Source organism: Notamacropus eugenii, chromosome 3 (genome assembly GCF_028372415.1).
Source record: "Notamacropus eugenii isolate mMacEug1 chromosome 3, mMacEug1.pri_v2, whole genome shotgun sequence".
NCBI lineage: Eukaryota > Metazoa > Chordata > Mammalia > Diprotodontia > Macropodidae > Notamacropus > Notamacropus eugenii.
This window is the reverse complement of record NC_092874.1, coordinates 459651909-459669324: the sequence shown is the minus strand read 5'-3', so window position 1 is coordinate 459669324 and position 17416 is coordinate 459651909. Positions and strand designations below refer to the sequence as shown.

At 40.7% G+C, this 17416-nt stretch overlaps 1 protein-coding gene across 4 annotated transcripts in view; it reads right to left on the bottom strand.

Moving 5' to 3' along the window:
• ADAMTS9 (ADAM metallopeptidase with thrombospondin type 1 motif 9) overlaps window positions 1-17416 on the bottom strand; it is a 197033-nt gene that overhangs the window by 115042 nt on the left and 64575 nt on the right. For all 4 annotated transcript variants that reach the window (XM_072598761.1, XM_072598760.1, XM_072598762.1 and 1 more), the window contains 6 exons: window positions 11754-11935; window positions 11529-11665; window positions 10243-10360; window positions 9868-9963; window positions 372-538; window positions 161-290 (listed from right to left, as the gene is read on the bottom strand). In XM_072598761.1, coding sequence (XP_072454862.1) covers window positions 161-290; window positions 372-538; window positions 9868-9963; window positions 10243-10360; window positions 11529-11665; window positions 11754-11935 — 830 coding nt within the window. The remainder of the gene's footprint in view (window positions 1-160; window positions 291-371; window positions 539-9867; window positions 9964-10242; window positions 10361-11528; window positions 11666-11753; window positions 11936-17416) is intronic.

Sequence of the window (17416 nt, the reverse complement as noted above, 5' to 3'; positions counted from 1 at the left end):
GGAGGGATTCTCAACTATTCAAGAGAATACACAGATTCAGATGATCAAGAGGACAGGGAAAAAGGAAATTTGAGCCCAGTGTGTGGACAGAGAACTTCGTAGGTAGCAGCAACATCATCATTTCAGAAAACAAAGCAAAACCCAACCTCCAAGAAGATACCTTGGCAGAGTCTACTGCATGCCTGCCAAGGTCCATAGCTGTTCCAGTAGAAGTGTTGAGGGCTGTCTTCAATTGGAATATTGAACGTGTAACGTACATCGGGATTATACAAATTGCCCACTGAGAGGACCTGAAAAAAAAAAAGATTGTTTCCATAGACCATCTTTGCTAGGAAAAGAAAAGGTAGCTGAAATGGGCTCCAAAGCTTTACCTGAAGCAAAATCTCTTGCTCAATTCGATCTGTTGAATTGATCCTTTCAACTGCATTGTCTGAGCCACTGTACTCGATGACAGCATTTCCAATTTTGATTTCCTTTTTGGACATTGTTACAACAAAGTCTCCATTGAGTAAGAATTCTCCTTGACTGCTGGATAATGCTAGAGGGAAGGAAACTGGATACAATGACTTGACGGGGTAGGGTGGAGGGCAAAAATTGCTAGAAATGGGGAAGCCTCAAGCAGACGTATCAGAAAAGGCTCCCTTATTATCCTTGTAATTGCTCCAAAATAGATAAATCTCCAGGAGATGAACTTACTTGTTTGGATGTTCCTCTTCAATGGAGGGCCTACACATAGGATCATGGTGTCTTGAACAGAGACTTATATATGCTCAAATGCATCCAACCAACATGTAATTAGCACATGTTAAGGTATTAAGGACACAAAGATGAAAAAGGGCATACTCCTTGTCTTACTGGGCCTTGCCATCTGCCTTACAGCTGATCTTTCTTTTATGTCCTGTCTCTCTAAGAGAGCAGGAGCTGCCTCAGTTTTCTTATTTGTAATCCCAGCAGTTTCCATGGTATATGGCATACAGTAAAAACTTAATAAATGGTTTGTTCATTCATAGTATAGGACATGTACACCCCTCACAAACTTAACCAAACTTACAATATGACTGATTCCCAAAGTATATGAGGGTCCTGGGTTTGGAAAGACAGGATCCTAGAATTATAGATTTAGCACTGAAAGGGACCTTAGAAGTCATCAAGTACAGTGGTTAGCACAATCTGATTGATTAATCCAGTTCATTTTCCTCATTTTACAGATGAGGAAACTGAGGCCCAGAGAGAGAAGGAGAGAGAGAGAGACAGAGACAGAGAGAGAGAATGAGTGAGTTTTCAGGGTCACTCAATTAGTAAAGTGTCTGAGGCAAAGTTGGGACTCCAGGCCTTCCTGACTTCAAGTATAGCCTCACTCTATCCACTATGGGTAAACTAAGGCCACATCACAAAGTTTCAATTATCAGATAATGGAATTTGTATTTTATTCAGCAGGCACTGGGGAGCTACTGAAAATTGTTTGAAGAAAGGGATATGATCAGACCTGTGCACCAAGAAGAATATTTTGGTGGCAGAAGGGGGATCAGATTGGAGACAGAAGACATTGGAGATAGGGAAAAAAAGTTGTTGAAAGAATGAAAGAGACAAAAAGTTGAAAAGATCATAGATTTAAAACTAGATGGTCTAAGTAACAAGTGAGTAGTAATGTAGGTAAAACACTGGGCCTGGAATCAAGACAACCTGAGTTCAAATCCAGTCCTAGACACCTACTGTCTGTGTAATCCTGGCAAGTAATTTCACATCCATCTACCTCAGTTTTTTCACCTTAAAAATGTGAGTAATAACAGTACCTACATCCCAGGGTGTTATGAGGATCAAAGGAGATAATAATTGTAAAATGATTTGTAAACCTTAAAGTAATATATAATATTAGCTATTATTAGGATTAATTCAGAGAAACATCGGAGAAACTTTCATGAACAGATGCAGAATGAAGCGCATAGGACCAGGAAAGTCATATATAAAACAACTGCGGTAATATCCATTAAAAGAATACTATGAAGCTAATGGCTGTAATTGTTAAAATTAATTTTGGCTCCAGAGAAGAAATGAGATGTGCCTTGTTCTTTTTCTTGGAGAGGTGGGGAACCATGGGTACAGAATCTTGCAGACATTTTGTGATATGGTCACTGTATTGATTGGTTTTCCTTAACTGGTTCTGTTGGATAAGGGTAGCTCATTGGATGCAGGTATATAAATATACATGTAGATAACTGTGATTAAAAAAAATCACCAATAAAGCTTTAATTTTTTTTTTAAAGTGACTAGTAGCTTCTGTTTCCACTGCAATTCATATAGCATGAGTCTAATAAGAAAGTGCTTTCCGTATGCAAGATGACTGAGTCTCAGTGGGTCATCAATTTGGCGACTGGGCCACTTCCATGGCACTTGGTCAACAAAAGACAGGATTCATGAGATGGCTCTTAAATCTGGGTCATTCACAGAGAGACAGTAGGGTGTGTAGCCAACAAAGCTACCCAGCTCTCTGGAGTACTCCCCACCTGGTGTTTTACTACAATAAAAGCCCCAATGTCAAAAGGCTAGTCCTTTAAATTTTGGAGGAGATGGGTGGACTCCATTCAAGTAGAAAAAAATAAATGCCAGGTCACCTGGAGACTCGTTATCAACTTTGACTGCTATACTTTTCTACCTCCCTTATTTCAACTCACTTTGGGCTCATGGACATGTCACTGGAACCTCTCCTCCCCCGCCCCCCCCCCCCCCCACCGCCGTGGGGATACAGGCATAAGAATTTAAATAGGGAAGGATGTTGTAGGTTATGAACCTAGATAGAATATTTAGTGCCAGAAAAGGGCCACAGTATGGTACAAAGGTCACTGAATTTGGAGTCTGAAGACCTGAGTTCACACCATACCTCTAACACTTATTGTGACCTTGGGAAAATCACAAATTCCTTAGGCCTCAGTTTCCTTATTTGTACAGTGAGAATGCAGCCTGGGTTGTGTAATCCCTGAGGTCTCTTCTGGCTCTAAATCAATGATCCTAAGATTAAAACTACAGGGAGATTATGATGGATGTGTTATGAATCATGGGAAGTGGTTGTAGTACTCAAATTTGCGGTATTTGAAGTTATAAATTACATATAAAATATGGTCACTGGTTCCAAAACAATGGAAATAAACAATGAAAATGTGAATAATGGAACCACTTCCCAGATCCACAGTCACACTAGGGGACCTAGCCGTATGAGCTTCAGAAATCAAAAAGGGATTAAGGTTGGCTGAGAAATTCATCAATGTTTGTCTCCAGTTTATAAAAACCAAAGTGATCATAGGCAGTGTAATCTATGCAATGAGAAGGGCAGGGTAAGGGAAGAAAAAAAATGAGAAAAAAGAAATTTACGTGATAATAGAGAATGGTACATAACAGACTTGTGGTTTCATGTGCAAACCTCTTTTACTGTACCATGTTATGGAAATGCTTGTTCTATTCCACAAATTAAAAATTACATTAAGTTTTTAAAAATGTGATGTAAAATGTACAGGATTCAGTCAGGAGGATGTATGTTCAAAGCCTTTCTCTGACAGTTGCATTAAGGCTGCACCTCAGTGCAGTCACTTAGACTCAGGCAATGCTCTAAGACTTAGCGACATGTTATAAATTCTTACTCTCCATCGTTGGAGGCAGTTATCATAGACACTTGGTATAACAACCTATCATTTCCTAATATGCCAGATATTCAAGAGATGACTTTTTAAACCATGCTGACCCAGGGAATAGTGGGTTCCTGCTCACTGGAGGTCTTCATGTAAAGCCTGCATCACGACTTATCAACATGCTTTTACAGAGAATTCTTCTCGAAAGCAGATGGACCCTGAACCTAGAAAGGGACCTCCAAGCCTGTCTTATCTAAGCCTCTCATTACACAGATAAGGAATTGACACCCAGAGAAGCTGAGTAACGTAACGTATCTGAGGCCACACAGTAATTACCAGAGTCAGGATTGGAACCCAGCTCCTCAGACGGTGGAGCCAATGCTCTTTCTACTGTAGCAAAATAGCCTCTGAGATTTCTTCCAGTTCTGAAATCCTGTAATTCTGAATGCTGATAAAGCTGAACAAAATATCTCAAAAGACAATCCCAAGGGAAAAGCGAGCATGTCTCTTGCTGAAGGGGCTGCTTTGGGGAGTGGTGGGGAGGGGGGAGGGAGGATGGTTTTGCTTCAACTCTCCCCTTTGAAGGGATATGCAAACGTTTTAACAGCCAGACCTTCTGCAGTAGCCCCTTAGGAAACAAACGATTTCCTGAAAACAGCCTCCATCACTGCTGCCTGCACCACTTCAAACTAATGTGATTACAGGCTAATTTCCTGAGTTAGTTTCCTCACTATTTCACCCATCATAGCCATGCTGATGCCGAAACAAAGGCTCTCTCCTCGACAACATGCCCTCCCTAGAACGACGTGAAAGGACTCCGGCTTTTAACCACGACCTCTAAGGAATAATGAAGCCTATTGCTTAGCAACTAATACCTGAACAAATCCTAGCTGGAGCCTTGGTGGGGGTGTTCAACTGGACCCAACTCAGGACATATTAAACATTAGTCATCATGTGCCTTCACTGCGCCTTCCTCTAACAGAAGGGTAAACACTGACCCATCCTGGTCTTAACGACAATGTGAAATTCTTCTCAAATTGTTAAGTAACCACTGCAGAGTTCACTGGATCCAAGGTCTTAACATGTTTGGAAAACCATGACCCAAGATCCAAGGAGGAACACTTGTCATTGGTCTTCCACGCACACACACACACACACACACACGCGTGCACACACACCCTCGAGTGTCTGTCCCTGATGACAAATCTTCTCTAAATTTGCATTCATCCTTTACAAGGAGATTAAGGGCCCTTCAGTGAGGAATAAAAGGTTATCTGGCAGCTTCCTCTGAATGCAGGGGCTTGACCTTAGTCAATTAAGTTGAAGGTGGATCAAGGCCACACTAGGAAGATTATTTTTCAAGGAAAGAAAAGAATAGCAGAGAATCCTCCTGCCTCCTCCTCTCTTTTTCAAGAAGAAAGTAATAGCTTTCTTTGACATGGCTTTCAGCTTGGAAATTAATTCATAAAGCAGTTTGTATGTAGAGCCAATTGGTTTCAACACAAAGTTCTGATAGTAACGTATGCAGGATTCTACCATCAAACCCAGGGCAGGGGGAAACTTGATCCATTACTTACATAGTAGTATAGTTATGAATCTGGGGCTGCTAATTTTAAGAAAAGATTAAGGAAGCCCTTAATGGCAAAACAAATGCACAGTCTCAAGAGTTGGAAGAGATTTCAGAGGCCATGTAGCCTGAAAAGAAATCCCTCTCTAATTTCACAAGTGGTCATCCAGTCTTTGCTTAGACATATCTAGTGAGGGAGAAATCTCCACCACCCAAAGTGCCCAACCACACATCTAAGTGTTTAGGAAACTTTTCATGACATCGTGTAAATCTGCCCCTTGGGGAACTACACTTTTTGCTCTTGATTCTGCATAGAGCTCTGAGCTGGAATTAGGAAGACCTGATCACCAAAAAAATGGTCTCAGATTCTAACTAGCCTATCTGTGGGAATCTGGGCAAATCCCTTCACCTCTGACTCAGTTTTCTCAACTATAAAATGGGGATAATAGCGCCTACTCATGGGGCTGTCATAAAGTTCATATATTTGTAAATTTATAAAGCACTTAGTCCAGTGCCTGGAACACAGTAGGTGCTTCGTAGGTGCTTTTGTTTTTTGTTTTTCTCCAAAAATCTGCCTTACAATTCTTTTATTTAGGGAGGCAGGATAAAAGCAGACGATGAAAAGTAACAAAGCTTTTTTTCACCTGATGTGAGACCTCTTAAGGAGGTCCCTGGAATGCAGACTGGCCCCAGTGCTGCATCTTCTAGCCTTCTATCTGGGACCTTGAGAGAATCAGTAACTTTCCCCGGGGCTCACTTCCTCCATATGTATCAGATGCAGCTCCTAAACCAAAGGCTTTTGAATTCCAAGGCCAGTTCTCCCGCCACTCTTCCTTCTTAAAGCAGAATACTGAGTACCTCGGGAGTGGCTGCTTGGGCCGTAGGGACGCCTCACTCCTTACAAATTCCAGGCTCCATCCTCCTGGATTTTGTTTCTGCCAGCTCCTTGTGCCCCTATGTTTGCCTCCAGGACTCTATTTCATCAGTACAGGTTAGGACATAAGTGTCCTCTCCCACCAAACAATCTCAAAATAGCCTTTTTACAAATGAAAATATCAGTCCCCAAAGACACACATATGCAATATTGTCTCTGTATCATATCAGAATGGGGTATTGAACTGAACCAAGTACCTGAGACATTCCTAATGCATTTCTCAGAATCCAAGGACAATCCAGAGGTCATCTAAGTCAACATTCATCTGACCAACAGTTGTCTCTACAAAGTCTCCAACAATTGGTCTACCTGTGGCAGGGGTGGGGAACTTGCAGTCTCATGTGGTGTTCTAGGTCTGTGGTCACAGTCTTTTGATTGAATCCAAGTTTTATGGAACAAATCCTTTTATTAAAAGGATTTATTCTGTGAAGTTTGGATTCAGTTAAAGGACCACACTTGAGGACCTACAGGACTGCATGAGGCCTTGAGGTCACAGGTTCCCCACCCCAGACTGCGGAACAAGGAACTCATGACTTTCTGAGGCAGCCAATTCTACTTTGGAACAATAAGAATGTTGTCCTTACATCAAGGAAATTCCACCTGTGGATGGATGCTACTTTTTCCCTCTGTGGTCAAGTATAAAAATACCTTTGGCTATGTGACAGTTAGACTGCTATCCCATTTTTCCCCTTTCCAGACTATGCAAATATCCCCAGCTCCTTCAACTGAATTTAATCTTGGTAGGTTCTCCAGGCTTCTGCACCATCCCTTCCTTTCCCTTCCCCTGGTTGCCGTATTCTGAACCCATTCAGTAGCTCAGCCTAAACATGTGGCATGCAGCAGTGAGACACAGTGTGTCCAAATGTGGTCTGGACAGCGCACAGTAAGAGTAGAACCACTGCTTCCCTCCTTCTCGCCATGATATCTCCATTAAAGTAGCCTACAGTGTAATTAGCTTTTTTGGCTGTCTGGTCACCTTGTTGACTTATATTAAGTTTGCTGCCCATTAAGACCACCGCATCTTTCTCACTTATGAAACTGATTTTTAAAAATAAGTATAGATCTTCTACAAATATCTCTATTAAAATTTCCCTTACTGGATCCAGTTCAGAGAAACCTTATTGGGTTCTGCCTGTCCTCCATGGGGAGAAGCTGTCACCTCTGCTTAGCATCATCAATCAGTCAACAAGTGTATTTATAAAGCACCTATCCTATCAGTCACTGTGCCAAACACCAAGGCGATAAAGACAAAGGAAAAAGACCCTGCCTTCAAGAAGCTTATGTTCTATGGAACATACCTATATACAAACATAGTATTATAAAAGTTACATAATATGCCAACAACTATAATACAAACATTAACAGGTATTTTTTAGGGGGAGGTACTTGCAGCTGAAGTGACCATAAAGGGTCTCATGGAGGAGACAGTGTTTAGCTAAATTTTGAAGGAAATTAAAAATCGTCATCATCTTCATTAAAACTAGAACTTATGTGAGGTTTTAAGATTTGCAAAGCATTTTACAGATGCCTCATTTCATCCTCACAATCCCTGGGAATGACATAGTAAATGTTTAACAACCAGTAACTTGGGGAAAAATAAGTGCATGATACAACTGTAAGTTTCTTTTGCATTATTAACACATTCCCAAGTTTAGAAGATCAAAACAATAAGTCAAGCAGTAATTTTTGGCGTTTGCCTATTTCTGAGGTGAAAATATTTACACTGAAAATTTAATAATAGGTTTTCAAGAACCAGTTGGAGCTGGCTCCAGCACACCTCTGTTAGGAGTGGGATGCTATTATTATCTTCATTTAGAGATGAGGAAATGCAAGGCAGCAGAAGCTAAGTCACTTGTCCAGGGTCAAAGAGCTAGCAAGGATCTGAGACCAGATGCCAACTTAGGTCTTACTTACTCCAGGTCCAATGTTCTATCCACTACCACAGCTAAAGGCAGAGATAAGAAAGAAGTGTAGTCTAGGCACAGGGCGTAGTCTGTCCAAAGGTACAATGACAGGACATGGAATGACAAGAAGACCAGCTTGGTTGGATCATCTAGTGTTTAAAGGGGAATTCCACACAATGAACCTGCAAAGGTAGGCCAGGAGCCAGAGCATTTCAAAACAGGACAAGCATGCTTTCTATGGCTTAAATTTTTAAATAGAATAGGACCAAGGATAGATCTCTGACACCTCCATGAGAAATCTCCCTCCAAGATAATAGTACTCCTTAAAGACTACTCTTTTGGCTAGGCAGTTCAACTAAATCTAATTAAATCTAAGTCTAACTATACAATCATCCAGTCCCCTTCTCCACCTTGCCCCCTTAAATGCAGCATATGTGACACCATCAAACAGATTTGCTGGGATCTAAGGAGTTTATGTCTATGGCCCTGACCTTAGATTGATTACTCTGTTAATGAAAGAAATGAAGTTTATGGCTACAGATTACAGGGCATCCTAGCTCTCCTAAGCAATCTCTATCCTCTGATACTCCTGGCAAAGCCAAGCCCATCACAGGTTAATATCAATGTACAGTTTTTGAACCATGGCAGCTAGTGTGTAAGATGCAACCATAAACACAGATATCCACAAAAAAAATATAAACAAAAATGGCTATAATAAAAAGAAGTAGCATGGATTAATTTCTACTTAAAGCCACTGCCTGGTCATCACTGCTGATATGTCTTAGTTCTAGGTATATCTTAGACTGATCATCACTTTCATGATTGGCTTGAAGTCCCAGGTCAAACTTTATTAATAATTACACTGGATCATTTTAGTTCAGAAGATCAGAGGATCTCAGACTTAGAAGGTATTCCCAGAAATTGCCTGATTCAATTCACAGTTTGAAAAAAAAGGATTCCCTTTATGCCAAACTTGACAAGAGACCTTCTATGCTAGAAGACCCGTAATAGGAGGGAGCCCCCTGAGGCTGCCCCTTCCACTTTGGGATCATTCTAGTCATCAGGAAACCTTTCCATACCTCAAATCAAAACTTGCCCTCTTGCAACTTCTAACCATTATGCCAAATTCTTCCCTGGGAGAACAAGGAGATCAAGCCTGATGCCTCCCCTACGACAGCCCTTCAAATACTGGAAAATAGTTATCATCTTCTCCAAGCTAAATATTCCCAGATCCTTCAAATCCAGCCTTAGACACTCTCTCAGATCTAGACATGACTAAAAGTTTAGCAGGAAAATGGCACTTTCAACCAACAAGCAGGAGGCCAAAGCTCATGAAGACTTCCATCCTGGGCCTGGTTTTACCACTCACTCATTGAGTGATCTTGGGCAAGTTGCCAGGGATATCACTCTGCCTCAGTTCCCTCATCTAACAATTTATAATTCTATGAAGTCATAAAAAATTAAGTGGATGAACTGGCTCAAAAATTTAAAAAACACACCAAGTGGGAATAATGAATTATCTCTGAACAGCTATGCCAAGTACATTAAAAATGATCACAGGGTTATGGTCTGTTTTGTTTGTTTTTAATTTTCTACTCCCCATCATGAAAGGTGTGAAAATTGATTTGTACAGCTCCAAAATATTAAAATATATAAGCTGAAAATGAACCTACTAGAGAGAAAAATTATGAATTTAGAAAAGCACCTTCTTCCCTGAGATGGTTGCCCTATCTCCATGTGGTCTCTGAGGGCCTATTCAAACCATCCCCACTGGACCTGCTGATTCTTTCTGTAAACAAGAAGGTGTGTGGGCCATAGCAGCATAACACCTGCTCATCTCACCTAGGTAGTTGTCATCCTCTGCCTTCCCTGAGAAGCTGTGCTGTCGCACATCAATGTTGGTAGCCCCTGGTGGGATGCGGACCACAGTGTTGTAACCTAAAAAAAAAATATAAAAATTATTCAGGAGGATTCTGACCAGTTTGTTTCCTTTGAACAAAGAAGACAAGTTGTCTCCCAGGAAAGAAAGAGGAGCTAGAATTCAAATCCACAAGCCAAATTCCCTCTGAATGGTAGTTTTTCAGTCAGATGTAGAAGAGAGAGAACATCATTTGGCTGATTTCACACTTGATGCTAATTTTTTGAACGTTACATGTGGTTACAAATGCTTAACTTTGGCATTTTTTCTCCTTGTGGTACTGAAAAACAAGTTCTTACCATAATGTACGGTATTAAATGTCCCTGCCACAGTTTTGCACGATGAGTTATCGCCACCACAAACGCCACATTTATCTCGTCGGGCCTTTGAGTTTAATACGTGATCACATCCAGCTTGCTTTAAGGGAGAAAACATTTGGATGAACAGTAAGCATGAAACCGAAAGATAAGGAGGTATATGTTGTCTTATTATCTATTACTCCTTTCACACATTCGCCATTCCTGGCAAACTGACCTGCCCGATATCTCCTATATATGACCTGTCATTTTCTACATTCATGCCTTTGCAAAAAGAAGCCCCCATCTGTATAATGCCCTCCTTCTCCCTTACATCTCATAGATTCCTCTTTCTTGAAAGCACAGTTCAGGTGGGAGTCAGGAAGACCAGTGTTCAAGTCCCGTTAAACACTTTCTAGCCCTGTGACCCTGAGCAAGTCACTTCAGCTCTGACTTGGTTTCTACATCTGTGAAAGTGGAACAATAATAGCACCTACTTCCCAGTCTTATTGTGAGGATAAAATAAGGCATTTTAAAAGAGCTTTGTAATCCTTAAAGGGATTACAAATGCTATAAAATTACAAATAAACATTGGCTACCATTATTAGCATGTACCATCTACCACGTGAGGTTTTTCTACTTGCCCTCCCCCTTGAAATTACTTTGTATTACTTTGTATATCAGGGATTCTTAACCTAGTATCTATGATATCATTTTGTTTTGAAATATGATGGTAATCGTATTTCAACATAATTGACTTCCAGCTTGTGCATTTAAGAAAATTATTCAGAGAAGGGATTTCTAGGCTTCATGAGTGTGCCAAAAGGGTCAAGGGCACAAAAAGTTAAAAATCCCCAGTGTACTCTATGTATTTCCTTATTTGAGGATGATCAGAACATGCTATCACACCATCCCCTGGAGAAGTACAGTGGTGGGGAAGAGGCAGAACCAATGGGATGGTCCTCCCAGGATGTGATCCTGTCTGGGAACCTCCTTTGTTCAACTCTGCCTCTCTGACTCCACACAGGAACAGTGATGGTACGAGACAGTAGGAGGTCACTTTGCCTGCTAGTCCTAGGAAAAGGAACTATGCTCAGGAAGAGAGAGGCAAGGAAGGGCACATGCAAGGGGAATTCCATTTCCATGGAAGACAGCTGTGGTGGAACATGGAGGGGATGGTCTGCTATCAGCCAAGGTCCTCAGGCCATGTTTTCATTGCTCCAAGGCTGCATTCAGCTACTGTATGGCATTTCGCCAATCCTCTGAAGGAAATGAATTACTGTACTCACCCTACAAAGTCCTTGGACACAGATATCATTGGTGTCTTGTCCACAGGGAGTGCCATCCACCACTCGGTCTCGGAGCTGATAGTAAGCTGTATTTCCTGCTACCCTACAGAACAGCTTACACCGGTCTTTCATTAAAACTAAGAAAGAGGAACAGAAAAAGACGGGAATTTCATGTCTTGACCCAGTAGCTAACTACTATAGAAATCAGCGTCCCGATCTACTTACTTCCACTGTACTTTGGAACCCAGCGCACATTGGGAAGTAGGCCATTAATGTTAAAATGCTTTCCATCAAAATGGGCACACTGCTCATCCCGGAAATCCCTCCTCTGATGAGGACATGGTTCAGTGTTACAGGATTTAAATTTCATTCTGCGACCTGTGCAGTATCTTCCACCATTCCGAGGTCTAAGAAAATACAAAGAGTGTGCCGTATTAGTATGGTGATGGGGTGTGAGGGGTGTTTCCTCCCAGCACCACTGTCTCTAATGCACTTCCTCTGCTCTCCTATGTCTAATGGTTTATTTCCTACCAATCACAAGGAATCCCATGCCAATTGTCCTGTGACTCCCAGATTGTAGACCTTCCATTTTACACGGGCAGAAGTTAGTTCAGAGGACCATGGGATACGACAACTAAAGATGGAAGAGAACTCTGGGTCCATCTAGTCCAACCCCCTTTCTCTATAGATGAGGCAACTGAGGTCCAGTTAAATGAACCTCCCAGGTCTTACAGTACAATGGAATCACAGAATCCTAGCTCTAAAGCTAAAAAGGGACCTCAGAAGCCACTGAGTCCAACACCCTAATGAGGAAACTGAGAGTCAGGCAAAGGGACTTACCTAAGGTCACAAAGGCAGTAAATGACAAAGGTTACATTTGAACTCAGGTCTTTTGACTGCAGGTCAATATGTTCTCTGCATTCTCTACTTCCAGAGGGTGTCACTCCCTTCTTCATAGGTAATCTCAGATCATTATTTTGTACCTTCTCCTTGGAGCATGGTAACAAAATGGGGATAGGGACCAAACTGGGATTTAACTGGTATAGGGAACTCCTGTGTGAGGACAATCCCTCTAGAAATGCAGGTACAACTGAAAGTCTCAGACAAATGTCAGAGGCCAGAGAGATTAAGTGGCTTACTTAGGGGTCACAAAGCCTGTAAGTGTCAAAGGTCTTCTTGGCTCTGAGACCAGTTAAAACATGATTTTTAAAAACCTCTAATTTTAGTAAATGGAAGAATCTTATATTTATCATTTTAACTTAAGGACAACTTATAGACCTAATGGATTTGAGAGCAGGGGGTGGGAGTAGCCTTTAAAGTCATACAGTGTCATAGTCTCATTTTACAAATAAGGAAACAGCCCCCACAGAGGTGAAAAGCGTCTCAGAATCACTCAGGTTTTAGGCAGCAGAGCCAGGGTTTGATGATGGCCCTCTGGCTTGAAAGCCAAAGCTTGTTCCACTGCCCCAAAAATGGAGGTGCATGGGAGCTGGGGAGAGAGAGGCCAGGCAGTCAGAGCGAGTGGAAGCATACTGGTTTCATTAACTTGTGTGTGACAAGAGTGTGGTTTTGTTTGGGTTGGGTTTTTTGTCTTGTCAGGCACATCAGTGCAAATTTCAGCTCTGTGTGCAACTCTGTACATTCATTTTCCAGATGTGACCCAGAGAGTAAATTATATAATACATCTTTCGGAAGTCAGAAGCTGGCCAGTTTTACCAAGAAAAATGGAAGATTTTACAGATATCTTCAAAAACACCCCTGAAGTTAATAGAAAGATTCCCACATTTTCGCTGCAGAATGAGGGTCTTTTTTTCATGATCTTCCTAACCAAAAATTAGCTTTCCTTAAAAAAGAAAGATAGGAAGGAAAGAGAGGAAGAAGGAAGGAGAGAGGGAAGAAAGAAGGAGGAAAAAAGCAGACAGAGAATAAGAAAGGAAGGAAGGAAAGAAAGAAGGAAAAAGAAACGAAAGAAAAGAAGGAAGGAAGGAAGGAGCTCACACAGCAGCCATTTATTCAAATCAGAATTATTGGGCCCCTGAAATGTTCATGAGTGGCTTCCTGCCCCAGCACTGAGGACAAGGGCTGAAGAGGACAGTAGAATGACTGTCTGGATGCTGGATGTGCCAACAGGTAGCTGTGGCCTTGATCCAAAGCTGGGATGCGACTCTCTGGATAAAACCAAAGATTTTGACCAAGCTTGAATATTTGCACATTGTCCCAGTGGTATAATGGGTGGCTCAGGAAGATCCAAAAACAAATTCTGTCTCAGACATTTCTTAGATGTGTGACCTCATCCAAGTCACTTAAACTCTCTCAGCCTCACTTTCCACATCTGTAAAACTGAGATAACAACAGCCCCTCACTCACAAGGTTGTTGGGAGGATCGCATGCAATAACGTTGGTAATATGCTTTGTAAACCTTAAAGTGTTATTATGAGAACAGAGATGAATGAAACTAAAGCAGGAACACCAATCAACTGTTCTTAAGCCGTATTCTAATGAGTAGGATCTGAGATTTCATCATTAGTCTTCTGTGATGAAACAGATGACTCCGTGCTAAATAAGTTAGTCCTATGGAGTACCTGAGGCAGAGACAAGTTGGCTAACATTCTCTCCCTTTGCTTTTTGACAGCCTTAAAAATAGTAAATATCACATGGTCATTTATTTTTTATGATTCATTCATCTATTCAATAGACCATCTTAATGTTAAGTCAATGAAATTTTTATTCGTAGTTGATTTAGCTTCATTGGTGGAATATTCTCATTCTTTATTTCCCCATAACCAATTTCACATTAATCAAACTATGCAGGAGATGCCTAATTTTTCCTATTTCCTAAAAGCTGTTGCTTGGACTTGTTTTTATATGCTATATAACAAAGTGTCCCCATAGGTCTCAATTTATCTACCAGGAAAAGCACATTGGAATAATGCATAAAATATTGGCCTTTTGCATCAGGGATACCTGAATTCCACTCCTGGTTTTGATATTTATCGAGTGTCCATGGATGAGTTACTTAAACTTTCTGCTCCTCAGTTTTCTCCTAAGAAAAGCGTGGATGATAATGTTGTAGTGGTACTTGCCTCAGAAGGTTCAAATTCGATTATGGAGGCAAATTGCCTTGCAAATCTTACAATGTTATGTCAATACCAGCAATTATTATGTGAATTTATTTAGAGATGAGGGTACTAGAGGAGAGGAAGTAGGGAAGCATTTTTAAAGCATTTAATTCATTCTGTTTTTAACATATTAGCTCACTGGTATTTTTTTCCATTTAGTCTACCTTGGAAATTTAGAGGAACTTCTCACTTTAAAACAATACTAACTTTTAACCCCTGCATCCTTTTCTGATTATGCATAATACCAAACAAGGGACTGAAGAAAGCTCAGAGGATGTCATCGTCTATTTCAGGATTATTGAAGCTTTATAAAACACAGTAGAAGGAGGCTGCTCATTCACTAGGATTATTATACATAACACAGAATGAAAGGAAATCCTGAGTGTTCTTTAAGTGAAATCTTGGGAAAGCTAATCAACCCCAAGTGTTTCTCATCCCTGAGAAAAGCTCCACCCTGACCTGTAAATAACTGCTTAAAATCAAATCATCAGGACCTGGTTCAAATTTTGCCTCAGACCACTGAGACGCAATGTCTTATCCAATTCATAGCACCTACCGCACAGGGATGTTGGGAGTATCAGTGAGGTCATGAATGGAGCTCTGTGTGTATGCACCCCATAAAGTGACATAGAGAAGTATAAGCTATAATTATTACTACTGCTATTATTATTGTATCAAATCTATCACATCTCTAATTCTCGACATTTTAAAGACATTCCTCCCAACCTCAGCATTTAATAAACAGAAAACATTCTTACACTGAATCCAAATGTTAATAGGGAAAACTGAATTTCTCTATAAATAGAAAACAGTGTCTCATACTGAATAAAAAGCTGGCTTTCAAGACAGAAGACCTGTGTTCAGGTCCTCTACTAACAAATACAGGCTGTGGGGACCTGAGCAAATCACTAAACCTCTCACTGTTCCAGGCAACTTTGAGCCATATTAAGCTGCAGGGGAGGCAAGGCTAGATCTCCTTCTCTGCTGGTAGAGGGAATGTTCTCATTGTGGGTTTTCCTATGGCAATGAAATTACAGGTCTGGTCCACAAATAAATCACACACACGCATCTTCATCCTTCACTGGGACCTCTTTACACTGTGGATATTACAGGTATAGTCAAAAGAGAAGAGATAAATGGATAGATGGATGGATGGAGAAAGAGAGACAGATAGACAGAGATGGTGAGGAAAAGCATGGAGATAAAGAAAAAGATAGATAAAATATAGATGAATGGGGTAGATAGATAGAAACATAAAGGGAGAGAAATAGACAAATGGATAGATGGACAGAAAAAGAAAGGGAGACAGAAAGGGATACAGAAAAAGAGATATAGAACGAACAGGATGGATAGATAGATGGAGAAAGAAATAGAGAGACAGAGGTAGATAAATGGATGAATAGATGGATGTATGGAGAGAGAGAGAAAAAGAGACAGAGCTAGAGATATGGATAAATAGGATGGCTGGATAGATAGGGAAGGAGGGAGATAGAGACAGAGAGACACAAAGAGAGGCAGAAAGAGACAGAGACAGAAAGATAGAGGGAGAGAAATGGATGAATGAACAGGTAGATGAATAGATAGAGAAAAAGATAGAGAAAGGGAAGAACATGCATGAATGGGTAGGTAGATGAATTGATGGATACGCAGACAAATAGATAGGGCAGTTAATGCACTAAGTACACTTTGATCAATTTTATAAGCATTTACAATGGCAATAATTGTCAAATAGGAAATTCCCTCCCTAATGAGCATGACTTCTCTTATATTTAGACCAATGCATTTATTATCTCTTTTCTAACTGAATCTGTCCTCAATTTTAAGCAACTGAAAGAATCAGAAGAGAAAGGCTCTAGTGAGGTATTCTGTCACTAAATTTCTATCTTGGTGAGAGTTCTAGCACTAGATTCATCCCCACAATCTCAAACACATATTCCCCAAATCTGTTAATGCGAACCGGAGGCACTTCCTCCATTCCTCAAATTAGAAAACATACAATCTCCCAGCTTATGTCAACACATGCTGCTCGCTAATTGTCTATACTGTGCTTCTATGTATATGGTTAGACTCTGTCTATTATTTCATAGAATATGATCATAGGATTTAGAGTTGGAAGGGAGACTCTGGGGATTACATGGTCTAAACCCTTAATTTTACGGATGAGGAAATGGAGGCCCAGAGAGGGGAAGGGATTTTTCCCAAGATCTAGCAAGCAGAAGAGCCAGAATTCAAAGCCCTGTGCTCTAACTCCCATATATACAATAATCACGTGATTATTACTCTATTTTAAAAACCACGACAATGCATAATCTCTAGATTCTGAACAAACACAACATTCCTTTCAGATGAATAATGTGAAATCAGCAGGCCCATGAAAACAAGTACACATGTAGTTTTAAAAGGGGCTATGCCTTAGGTGCTAAAGGCTTCGAACCTGAGGTGAAGATGGCAATCTCCAAGCTAAGGAGTTGGTGACCGCATGAGGTCCATCACTCATCAAGGGAAGGATCTATCTCTTGCAGGAATGCCTTTAAAGAACAATTTTCTACATTTTCATACTCTCTTGGATCTGGTTTTTCTCTTAGATTTCCCTTATTGAGGAAGGAAACTGGATTTCTGGAAACACGCATGTTAAGATATCTTTTAACATCTATATTCCCAATAATCCAGTCTCCTTCCTCAATTAGTCCCTTTTTCTCTCTGGGCTTGGGTTCCCTCATCCATAAAATTAGGGGATTGTATTAGGCAGCCTGGAATGGCCCTTCTAGG